This window comes from Asterias amurensis, chromosome 17 (genome assembly GCF_032118995.1).
Source record: "Asterias amurensis chromosome 17, ASM3211899v1".
Lineage (NCBI taxonomy): Eukaryota > Metazoa > Echinodermata > Asteroidea > Forcipulatida > Asteriidae > Asterias > Asterias amurensis.
In genome coordinates, this window is record NC_092664.1 from 17,405,641 (window position 1) to 17,417,799 (window position 12,159).

At 37.9% G+C, this 12,159-nt stretch overlaps 1 protein-coding gene across 1 annotated transcript; it reads left to right on the forward strand.

Moving 5' to 3' along the window:
• The first annotated feature begins 36 nt into the window (after nucleotides 1-36).
• Nucleotides 37-6,988, forward strand: LOC139949565 (uncharacterized). The gene is made up of 2 exons (XM_071947957.1): nucleotides 37-310; nucleotides 3,263-6,988. The coding sequence occupies exons 1-2, from the start codon at nucleotides 125-127 to the stop codon at nucleotides 4,400-4,402; spliced, it is 1,326 nt and encodes a 441-aa protein (XP_071804058.1). The 5' UTR covers nucleotides 37-124; the 3' UTR covers nucleotides 4,403-6,988.
• The last annotated feature ends 5,171 nt before the right edge of the window (nucleotides 6,989-12,159 follow it).

A 12,159-nucleotide genomic window follows, 5' to 3' on the forward strand; every position in this document is an offset into this window, starting at 1 on the left:
ATAGATGCTGGGCTACCAGACTCTTCGAGATATCTCGAGAACAAACTAGAAAAGTTTTTTGTCGAATAAAGTGCACTGGCCAGCTTGATTTTTCTCATAAAAGGTTATTGAAATCTAGTCCATCATGTCAAAGCATCGTATTTTTTCAGAGAGTCCGTTTAGTAGTTCTAATCGACCAATAACTATTGACGATCCGTTACCAGACGGCTGGGAAATGTTGATTGATCCAGAATCTCAATTTCCATTTTTCGTTGATCATCGAAATCACAGGACGAGTTGGAAAGATCCAAGGCGCGCCAAAGCGCTACAGGTAAATATCTACTCTAGTACTCTTTTTCTATTTTGAACAGAACTTTTAAGGGAACGGAAAAGTTTGATAATTAAAGGAGCTTCCTTATAAATACGACCATTGTTTTGTTCTTCTTCCTTTATAGTGCTGTTTTGTTAAGTTGTAAAAAAAATGGACTAATGTAATGGTGACGTGTATTAATTATTAAAATAAATGGGGAGTGGTTGATAGGCTACATTTACAAAATATTGTTTTGTGAGAAACGGCTCCCTCTGAACTGAAGTGCCAGAGTTTTCAAGAAAGAAGTGTTTTATTTTGGTTTCCACAAATTTGATTTCGAGACACCTCAGATTTAGAATTTGAGGTCTCGAAATCAAGCATCTGAATGCACACACTTCGTGTGACAAGGTAGTGACAGCTTTACACTGTTGGATGTCAATAAATAAATAAAATAAATAATATAGGTAACCCTCCTGCCGATGGCGGAGCCGGAGGTTTACGAAGCTTACTCGAGTGAAAAAGGCAAAATAGTTTAGTAAACAGATTTGCTCAATTTTTTACCACTTTCAAAAATCATGACACAAATTCTATGAACGCGAACTTAATCCTCAATGTCTCATGAATAACACTCAAAAACACAATTGTGAAAATATTTTGGAAAAATTGACAAAAACTTACCAGATCCCGGAGCGAAACAGTCACAAATTTCCCAGGTACCAGCCAATTCTATTGACGACCTGCCAAGCCGCGGCCAAGTTGGACTCATGTAGATTGACAGTGAGAGTCAGTTGGTGATGTGGAAATGGTCACTAGCAAGACGTCTGCTGTATCTGAGCTTCTAAAAGAAGGCTTTTACTGCTGTGAGAATAAGCCTTACGTGAGAAAGACACAAAGTGTGAAATATGGAAAAAAATTCCGTTTCCAAACTAAACCAGAGGCTGCGTTCAAAGTTATGAACAGCTCCAAAGTTAGGTGTGCTGTGTGTGTGAGACGCTGATCAGCAGGTAACTAATACAACCGCCTAAAAAGTCATCTAAGGGCTAAAGGACGCAAATTCTATGAGTTAAATTTCAAAGGCACTCCTTCAATTGAATTAACAGATTGCTATCAAGAAAGCTGAACAATATGCAGCAAGCAGCTCTCAATATAAAGTGCTCACCAATGCCGTGGCTTACCACTTGGCACGCGATATGAAGCCAATTTACACTGTTGAGGAGCCTGGCTTTGTACAAATGCTCAAGAAAATCGACAGCCGGTACGTCCTGCCTTCCCAGGAAACATTCTCTTCATCGATTATTCCAGACATGTACGAGGAGCTGCGTTCCGCCACCGTCGGCCCATTTACTGAGTTTGCCAAGGCATACGCATTGACAACACATCTATGGACGGCCCAAAACATGACACAATTTCTCAGCGTCACTTTCCATACGATAGATAATGACTGGGATTTGAAATCTACACCCTTGAGAATATCGAGTGCCTCCATCCCCACACAGCTGACTGTATCGCTTCGAGCTTACAGAGCGTCCTTGACGATTGGAATCTGAAATCGTCACACTTGTCGGCCATTACTACGGACAATACAGAGAATATGACAAAGGCTGTCAAAGACCTTGAATGGGGCACTGCCTGAATTTGGTTGTGAGGGCTGGCCTGGATACTCATAGCCATGTTCATACAGCGCTGGCAAGGTGTACAAAACTGGTGGAACTGGTGCACTGGAGTGCAAATGCCAGTAATTCACTAACTCAAAAACAAGAAATGCTCGACTTGCCTCGTAACAAGCTTATGGATGTTAAGAGGGTGGAATTCAACCCTGGATATGCTTGCCCGCATTGTGGAGCAACAGCAGGCCATATGTGCTATGCTCCTTGAACTCTAGCATCAAGAACTCACCATGCTCTCCACTGATGAACTCATAACTATCGAGCAACTTGTTAAGCCGGGTTCATACTTCCTGCGAATGCGAATGCGAAAATTTGACGTCCAGCCCTCCTTTCGCAGCGATATTTGCAAGTGAGTTGAACAAAGTTGAACTGCTGCGAATTATTCGTTGTGAATTTGTGACGTCAACATTCGTATCGCATTCGCATTCGCAGGAAGTATGAACCGGGCTTAACTCTTCTAATGAGGATATGACTGAATTCTTCAGCGGATCGCATGTCACAGTTTCTGCTTTTTTTCCTACTTTACATCGCTTAGAACAAAGTTTTAAAAAGGCAGAGGATGACACACAGGCAGTGGCTGCTTCGAAGCAGGCAATGCACAAGAAACTAACCGATATTTACCACCTTCACTGCGTGGAGGAAACTCTTCAGCTTTGCAGCTTTTTTGATCCCGGCTTTATAACTTTACCCTTTCTAGAAGACGAAAGCACTGTGATGGCAAGGATAATCCGGTGTGCTCGAGTGACAATCTGGTAAAACCCCTTTTACAAAATGGTTGGTCTGGTTCTTGCTCTATGGTCCAACCATGTGGCTATTTTCTGGGCCCAATGTCATGGGTCTGCTTACCATAAGCATAGAATTGGTGCTTGTTGAAGCAGGGAATCTTACCATAAGCATAGAATTGGTGCTTGTTGAAGCAGGGAATTCTGTGAACAAGGAATTTTGGCTCCAGGTTTCTAGGTGTTCTACGTTACTATAGGCATTTTATGTTTGTGGTGCTTGCACGTACATGTAAGCGAAGGCAGTAAGCAGAGCCATGAAATGGCCCTGGTGTTTTGGGGTATAAATGTTGTTTGTAACACTGGTTCCAACTGTTATAGAGGTATGTAAATGGATGAGTGCTTGTTGTCAATGTTCCATTTTTTTCTTTCTACCATGTCTACTGCTGATGTGTGGAACTGTTGAATCATGGAAACATTTTTCTCACAGACTTTTCTTTAATTTAATGTTTTTTGTTTTTTTTTTAACTGAAGTACATACATGTGTATTCACCATTTTGTTTTTGTTTTCATTTCATTTTTCTCAGGCCTTTATGGATTCAGCTATTGGAGGAGACAATTTCTTCAAAAGTTCATTTGAAAGTCAGAATCCATTTTTTCAAAGTCGGTTGGATCCAGGATGGGGTTCCAGTCAGCCAGCGGGATTTAGTCGTAGCCCCATGGGAAGCCCCTCAATGCAACGTCATTCTAATATCAGACGCTCTACAAGCCCTCAGCCTGCTGGGCGGTCTACCCCAACGCTAGACAGTCAGATGAATAGAATGCATGCCCAAGATGCTGCTCGAGCCTTCATGGAGGGTAGCATGCCTGGGCAACAGCAACAGGTGTATTCATCAAGTCCAAGAAGAAACGATGGATTCTCATCTCGTCAGCATGCCCCTGATCAAGGCAGACGAGCCCATCATGAAGAGAGTTATTCTAAACCAGAACGTGACTATAGTTCAGAAGGAGAGAGAGTTTACAATATACCAATCAGAGTAGAAGGGAGAGATTATTTAAACAGGCCGTCAAATTCACGACCTGGTGTATATCAAGAGCCGGGTCATAGTAGAGAGGAGTACTCAAGATCTCCGCCTCAAGGAATTCCTAAATCTGTCCCTGGTAACAATTATGAGCGTGATCCCCAAAGACATTCCAGGCAGGAGTATCGATACCAACAAGATCAGCCGCAGTCTCAATCAGAGCCGCGTCAAGACCCTCAGGTAACACCTCCAACGAATGTACAGCAACAAAGCAGCAACCAAGATACTAAGAGTCAAGAAGTAAAAGGTTCTCAAGAGAAGCAAGGCCAGAAATCACCATCTAAGAAGCCAACCACTGAGAAGAAAACTGACGGATTGGAGGAGAGGGGTGAAACGAAACAACCGACGGAGAATGTAAAAGATCCTCCAGAAGAATCCAAACCAGATCCTCCTCAAATTATGCGCATCCAAAACATCCTTAAGAAAATCTTGGCAATCTGTCAAGAAGTTGAGGACTTCCATGGTCGTCGTGGCACCAAGGATTACCTTCGGATTGAGGAGATGTTGATGAGACAAATGATTGAGTTGGATAATATTGACACTATGGGAGACGAACGTATCCGTGGTCAACGCAGAATGGCTGTTGTGACGGCACAGACTTTGTTATCAAGACTAGAGAAGAAGGCACTACCTGCTGATTTTTAGTTTAGGTCTTTGGTTTTCACTTTTGAGCAATAAGAATTGGTTTTGAAACTTCATAATAATGGTCTGGTTTTTTGCTAACTCTTTTTTTATCAACTACGCTCTATTTAATATTTTAATAAGTGATCAAAACTTTGATTTGCAACCTTATATAGAAGGTACATCTTTGTTTTAGTGAAGGGAAATAAACAACTTCATCACTCAGAAGTCATTTATTTCGATCTCCTACACTGTACCCACTGCTGATATTTTACTGACATTGTATAAACAATAATACGACAATCGCCTTGATGCCTGAGAAATGTTCTTGAAAGTACAAATAAATGGTAAATTCCCCTTGAGGTGCCCAGGCCCACTTTTAGAATTTCCTCATGGCACCTTCAACAATTGTCGTGGTGCCGTGTGACAAATTTTTAAAAACTCTCATAGAGTACCAATTACCTGAGAAAAATTGCCTTGGCCCTACAAGACCAAAGTTCAAGGCCTGGTGCCCTTTTCAATGTATAAAACTATCTTGCTCTTACAACATGTACAATAACCTTGGTTTGCTGTTGATCTACACAAGTTACTAAATCTACAACAAAAAGTGCACAAAGTTGTCTCATGTTTCGACCCCAGCAGAGTCTTTCTCAAAGGCTAAAAAAAGTTCATAATATTATTGTTTTTGCTGTTGACAATATCACTAAACATGCTAAATGCAATAGATATGTTCTCTACTTGCATCAAGTAAAATGCACATCATTGACTCAAAGGTTTTTACTGTAGTTAGAAATGTTAAATATATTCAAAGGTTTGTTAAAAGTTGTCGGCACAAAGTGTGACAAGTATGTATTTAATAGTTCAAGTGTCAATATAAAAAGAAGTACTGTTAGACTTGTCGAGGGTGAACCCAATATTGCAGATTAGAAGCACGGCGCACTTGTATGGTAGTTCTAAATTGCATCAACACTTTACAAAATAAATGTGTTTAAAGATAATGTGCTTCCTTCATCTGTAAAGAGTTTTATAGTGTCTGTAACAATACATGAATGGTGTTTTGGGGTTTTACAAGACTACAAAGTTGAGATGGGTGGAAAACACCAACTACATATAGGGTATCAAGAAACCGACCACCCTCGGTCAGTTACCCGGCAAAATTCCATCAACTACACCGAGCATCTGTCACTTTAAAAAAAAAAGCTGGATGTCGACCAGCGAAACTGTCAGCAGTAGCAATGTGTTTTCTGATCGTCTTGACTTTGTGGTCTTATTAATTAAGAGAGCAAAACAAATCCTTGGTGTGCTTTCTTCACTCAAAAGTTAAGCTCATTGAGCTGAATCATGCACATCATAGCAGTTGACTTAAAACAGATAATAATTAAAAAAGTGTTCTTCATTTACATAAACAATCAATACAGTTATTGTTTTCTGGTTAAATCTCAAATCTCTGCAAACTAAAATTGGAAGTATTGTAAAAGTTTTGTTTTGAAAAGATGAAACACTAAGCTTTAATGTGATCAATGGAGATGAGGTGATAAAAGCTTTATAGATTATGTAGAATTTGAAAATAGAGGAAGAATCGATGGTTGATGTTTTTACGCACTTTTCACATTTTGCTTTAAAATTTTGTATTGGATTATGATTTAAAATTCATTATTTTACCATCCAGTATAAAATATCCAACTGTTTACAAAACTCAGCATTGATAATCAGTTGTCAAATAATCATTGGGTTTTCCTCATAAACCCTTGGGTAAATTGTTCAAGGAATTGATTGTAACAAATTGATTGCCGATTCCCAGGTTGTATAATAAACTTGGGCGTGATCCCTGGCTACACGGCAGTTACAGGTTTAACAGCTTTGTCTTGGCACCCCAGAACAAAGATTGACAAATAGAGAGACAGCCAACATTTGGCTCAGCGCCTGCTTATTAATTCAGAGGTTTTAGGTTCAAGTGCTGCTCTCGCCATTTTTTCTTTATTCTATCAAGAATTATTTAAAATTTACCCATTCAGAATTTATTGTGACACAACCTGTAACGTAAAGAATAGAGACAGTAAAGGTTCACTGCTCAGTTGTCAAATGTACAGTCTATGAATTCTAAGGAAATAAGTTTATAAGTCAAAAGAGTGTATAACTTATTTTTGAAATATTAAGATGTTATTTATTCTATGACAAAGTGAAAATAATGTTTGTATGAATTAGGGCTCCAGGAATACAGGGAGGAATACAGTGTTATCGATTCAGTGGCATTAACGTATCATGGTATAGCATTAAAGGTAATTACATTGAGCTGTTTATATACTTTGTAGGCTGAACTTGTCAATCTTGATTTGGGTTTAACAAAACTTGTACTTGAGAGGATGGTTATTTCTTCAGAGTGTACACTTACGTTTTTCAGATCGTACCCCTCCACCTTGAAGTCATTGGCTGTCCATGATCCTTGGGGATGAGGTTGACGATCAGAAAAAACTACTGGTATTCTCTGAAGAAGTGGCACTAAATGTAATTGAGTTTGAACCAGGGACTTTAATAAAGATGATTGGATGTGCACATTATTATTAATGGTTTATTTAATCTGAATAAAAAACAACCAAAAGGTCGACAACATTCAAATTTACAAAGGTTTTACATTTACAGTCCATTACATCCATTTCTTAAGTACATTTAGTTTTCACAATGAAAGACTGAATTGTGCACACTTGTACTTCACTGTAGTATTATATTGTCCAAAGTGATTTCTGCAGTTTGAAATTAACAGTATTTTTAGGGCATGTCATGTTGGATAGATTCTTACAGGTGAATATTGTCTTATTTTGAATAATGCTTGAACTCTTCAAGTTACCGGAACACGTTGCCTTGGATCGGTCAAGTTGGTCTTTGAAAAGCGTTTGTTATAAACTGCATATGGGTGGAAAGATGTTTTAAAAGTAGAATACAATGATCCACACAAACATGCCTCGAAATTGCACGGTTTTCCTTTTATCTCGTCGACTAACACGGTCGGCCATTTATGAGAGTCAAATTTTCGACTCCCATAAATGTCCGACTGTGTTAGTTCACAAAATAAAAGGAAAACCACGCAATTTCGAGGCAAACTTGTGTGGATCGTTGTATTCTACTTCTAAAACATCTTTCCAACCATAGGCAGTTTATAACAAACGGTTACAAACGCTTTTTTATAGACCATGTCGTTCGATCCTAGGCAACGTGTTCCTTTAACTTCTATCACCATACATGCCGTAAGTCTTCCTGCAACCATCATAATTCCTGCCATGAATTTTCAACATCTAATCCCACAGATATGAATATTCAATATTCAATCATGTGGACTGATAAGCTGAATAACTCAAGATCATATTTCTACATGAGTCAAGTCAGTTCTAATTCTTTGTAAAATTATTCTGAATTAATTGATAGAATGTAAGACCAGAGGCCGATTTTACAAAGAGTTAGGATAAATCTTAATCGTGTATCAATTCATATTTTATTAAGGTGTGCATGATTTTACAATACAAATCACTATGGTGATACTGAATTTTAAAAATCAACCCCTGAGTCTGATTTCACATAGAGCTGAGATGGATAATATTGTTACTACAGTGTATTATAAATTAAGATCAATATGATGGCTCAGTCCTCACTGACCTTGAGCCTTCAGAAGTTATAAGATTAATTATTCACCTGTGCTGATATTATTCAGTAGCATAATGACAGTGTGTGAAACTTATAATAACATGTTAACTAAAGTCAAGGCCATGATACGAACAGCTGGTTTCAGAACCTTCAGAAAAAAAAGTATTCCTATTAAAGTTTTTTAATAATCTTTGGAGAAATAAACAAGTATTTAGTAAGACAGTGTTTTTAAAATGTCTCCTGCGCTACCAAAGTGTTTCTCCAAATTGCCTGTAAAATCAGCTCAATGGATAAGACCTTCCGTCAAATGGAAGATTGTGCAAATGAATTTGAGTTTATGTACAGTTTATGTATGCATGCATTGTATTCATGAAAAAAGATCTTTTTTTAAGGTTACATTTTTTAAATTAAACTATAAAGTTTGTCCAAATATATTTTTGTACAATATTGCTTGTACATTTGTGTATTTATGATAATTTAAGTTATAGGTTTGGAAACTATGTCTGCATGTAGGCGGCCTACTGTGGATGTCATTTTTTTCATAAAGTTTAACAAAACTGCGTGTGTACACGAGGCTCTGCTGAAATTCTGTAAGTTTTTCTTTTTATTTGAAAATGAGATCTAACAAATTGTATTCATGCCTTTTTCATTTACAATGTACAGTGCATTTACATTACTAGTTGATCTATGCAATTGGTAGAAGTGTGTGGTCAACTTGTACAGATTATAAATATGTAACTAAATAGATTTAAAGCATGCATGTCAAAAATGTTGACTAATCTGTAATTCAAGCCAGTGCCTATATTGTGTTACACAACCCATTTTGTTCAGCTGCATAAAGTAGGTTATGAACACACTACAGTGTTCCTGTATGTACTGTACATGTCATAATGGATGACTAGTGCATCGTTGATCATGATGATGATGATGATGATTTAAAGGGCGAGGCAACTTTTACATGCAACTTGTTGGCAACCAAGATCACTTCATACTACATGCCTGAATTACGTGCAGTTCACAGAGGCAACAGCCTCTGTTGCACCTACGTGTTACTTTAGGCCCAATTTTATAGATCTGCGTAACGGCTGATGCGATTTCCATTTTATAGCGCTGATCGGAAGCACACGCGAAAGCGTGCTAACCTTCCGGTGGTTACTGCACAAAAATGAATGACGTCACAATGCAAATCCATAGTGAACGCGCAATATGGCCTGCCTAAGTATTTTAAGCTATGAAATATGCTTACACCTTAATATTGATGCTACAGTAAGCATGAAATTTGCTTACCGTTAAGCAGCGCTATGAGATTGGGCCCTGGTCTTGCACTTGGTGCTGCTTCAAAAGTCTCCCATAAACTTTCAAATTTTCCTATGGAACTGCCCGTTGCAAAATGAAAATGGCCTTGCCCTCTCAAAGATGAAATTCAGGCCTGCCACATGAGTAATTAGTGCAATCAATGTTTTTTAAATCAACAAGAAAAGTATCTGAACATTGAGATGTGAATGCCTTTTCTTCTTGGCCATTGCCTGGGACTGGTTGCCTGTAAATTGCCTTGTGTGACATGACCCTAAAGCCTGTTCATGTGAATGCGATACAATTTTTGATGTCACAAATTAATTGCAATGAATAATTCACGTAAGTTGACTTGTGCTCAACTCCTGCCAAACATTCATTTTGAAAACAGCCCTGTAATATTCAAATTTGTATCGCATTTAAACAGCAAGGAAGTATGAACCGAGCTTATGTCTATGAAGAATTATCTTTTTAAGGTCAGACAATGTCCTTCAATTCCAGCTGCTCTAAACTTATCTTAAATGTTATCTTTGTATTCTTGAGCTCTTACTGTATGGTGGGATGAGCAATGAAGGTTGAATGGTTATGCCTTCAAAATGTGGTGATTAATTGATGATGGTTTTCACATCAAATTAAAATACATTATTTATCTGAGTGTTAAAAGGAGACAGTCTAAGCTGTCTTTGAGAATGTAAAAACAATGACTTCTTGGGAGGTGTTTTTGATTAAAAAACAAACAACTCATAATCCCCTTATATACATTTACAGAAATTTGATTGCAGTTACAGATTTAAAAAAGGATTTAGAATAAAATAAGAAAGAGACTTGAATAGGAGTTCACACAGCATAATATAAATAATATTGTAAAGGGGCAGTTTACTTTAATGCTGAATTTTATGACATAAATGCAAACTGCAAGTCTCTTGAAACAATCACAAACTAATGTTGTGTACATTGACATTTCAAACTTTGACAATATTGGAATTATATAACTTTGTATGTTTTCTTTTGAATTTATGATGGCCAGTAACTTAAATGTGCCGATTGCGTGAAATTAAAGAGTTTACATTTTTGTCTTGTGACTGTGGCAGGACTCATTACATTATTCTGTTATTACACATACAATGTAGTTGTCACACAAGCAGATGGAATACAGAATAATAGCGCTTCTGGGTCCCATATCCAACATGGTTGAATCCCTGGATGGGACACAGAGGCAATATATTTTGGCATCCCTGAGCATGTGAGGTTTATCTTTAAACAGCTTAAACTCTTTATACGTGAAGTTAACGTGAGGTTGACAATCCACCAGTTTGAATGATGGATTTAAGTTTTGCTTGAAGATAATGCCTTACAAGTTTATGATGCATGTTCTGACCAGTGTGGGTGAGAACTATAGTAGTGTATCAAGTATGCAACTACCTTGCTGAAGAATGAGCCTTCTGATTCTAAGTTGTAGGTTACTTCCGATGTAAAGACATTTGTTATTTGCAATATTCAGCATTTGGGCAATGTTTTTTTCTATGCCAGAAATCCTCTTTCATGGGCCTTTGAAGTGCACAATTTTATACACTGTAATTTGTTAGTATATAAGCATGGAATGTTCCAGTAAACAGTGCCATAAAATGGAGGCCCAGATATCTAGCAAATTGTTCTGCACTTTATAATTAAAGCATATTTCACAGGGTAGACGGGAATGTGTGCTTTGTGCATTGTGTGTGTACTTCATTCACAACGTTCCACAGACCCATGACAATAGGCCCTGGTAACCATGGTAACTTTTAGTGCATTATTATTGCTAGTATGTATTCAGTATTTGAATAATAAAGTACATGTATTCCTGAAAGTACATGTAGTGTTCAACTCAGAATGGTGGAGTCATTTCAGTGAGTTATTTTGGCTTTATTACAATGTATTGTATACAGATATCATAGGGCCTTGTCACACGATGCAACTGTTGTCAGGCAACTTGGAGGCAACCAACTGCAGCGCATGCTACAGGACCACTCTGGTAGCACATGACACATTTTTTGAACATTGTCTTACGATCAACAAGAAAAATACGTGAACATTGAAATGTGAATGCCTTTCCTTCTTGGAGATTGCCTGGAACTGGTTGCTTGTAAATTGCCTCGTCTGACATGGCCCTTAGAAATAACATTGCAATTTAACATCTATTAAATCGTTTTCAGTACTCGCTGCTAAACATCAGATTCAAACTGCCTGAAGCAACCAGGCAATCTCAGTGGTTTAGTTGGTATCACACTGCTCTAGAATTGCATAGGTCGTGGGTTCGAATCCCAACCGAGTATTATGCCTGTGACTTTTTTTCACAGAACTTGGGTACGTACCGTGTGTACAGTGCTATAACACATCAGTGTTTATGGGTAAAAATAGAAAATTAATATCTTAGAAGTGGTTTACAATACTTCAGTGACTCAGGGATGGTTTGTATTCACTCGTCCAATTCAATTAAGACATTTTAATTCTGGGGGTAACATTCTAAAGAACTGCCCTCATCATTCATTATCAATCATGTTCCCTGTCTGCTTATAATGATAACTGCATCTGTGAACAGACTAATAAACCATTGAGGCCCAGCTGTGACTTTGTCGCTGCTTGCTACATGTTTAAGTAAACCCTTACCTTATCTGTCATGGTATTTCATGTAGAGGATTTCTGAAGATGGGCGTTTGAACCAGTATCATAATTTCAAACACTCTCAACCCTTACCCTATCCCTTAGTCTAACCCCATGTCCTATCCCTTGTGACCCTAATCTTAACCCTAACTCTATCTATAATTCTATTCATTAACCTATCCCTGTCCCTACAACCCTATTCCTAACCCTAA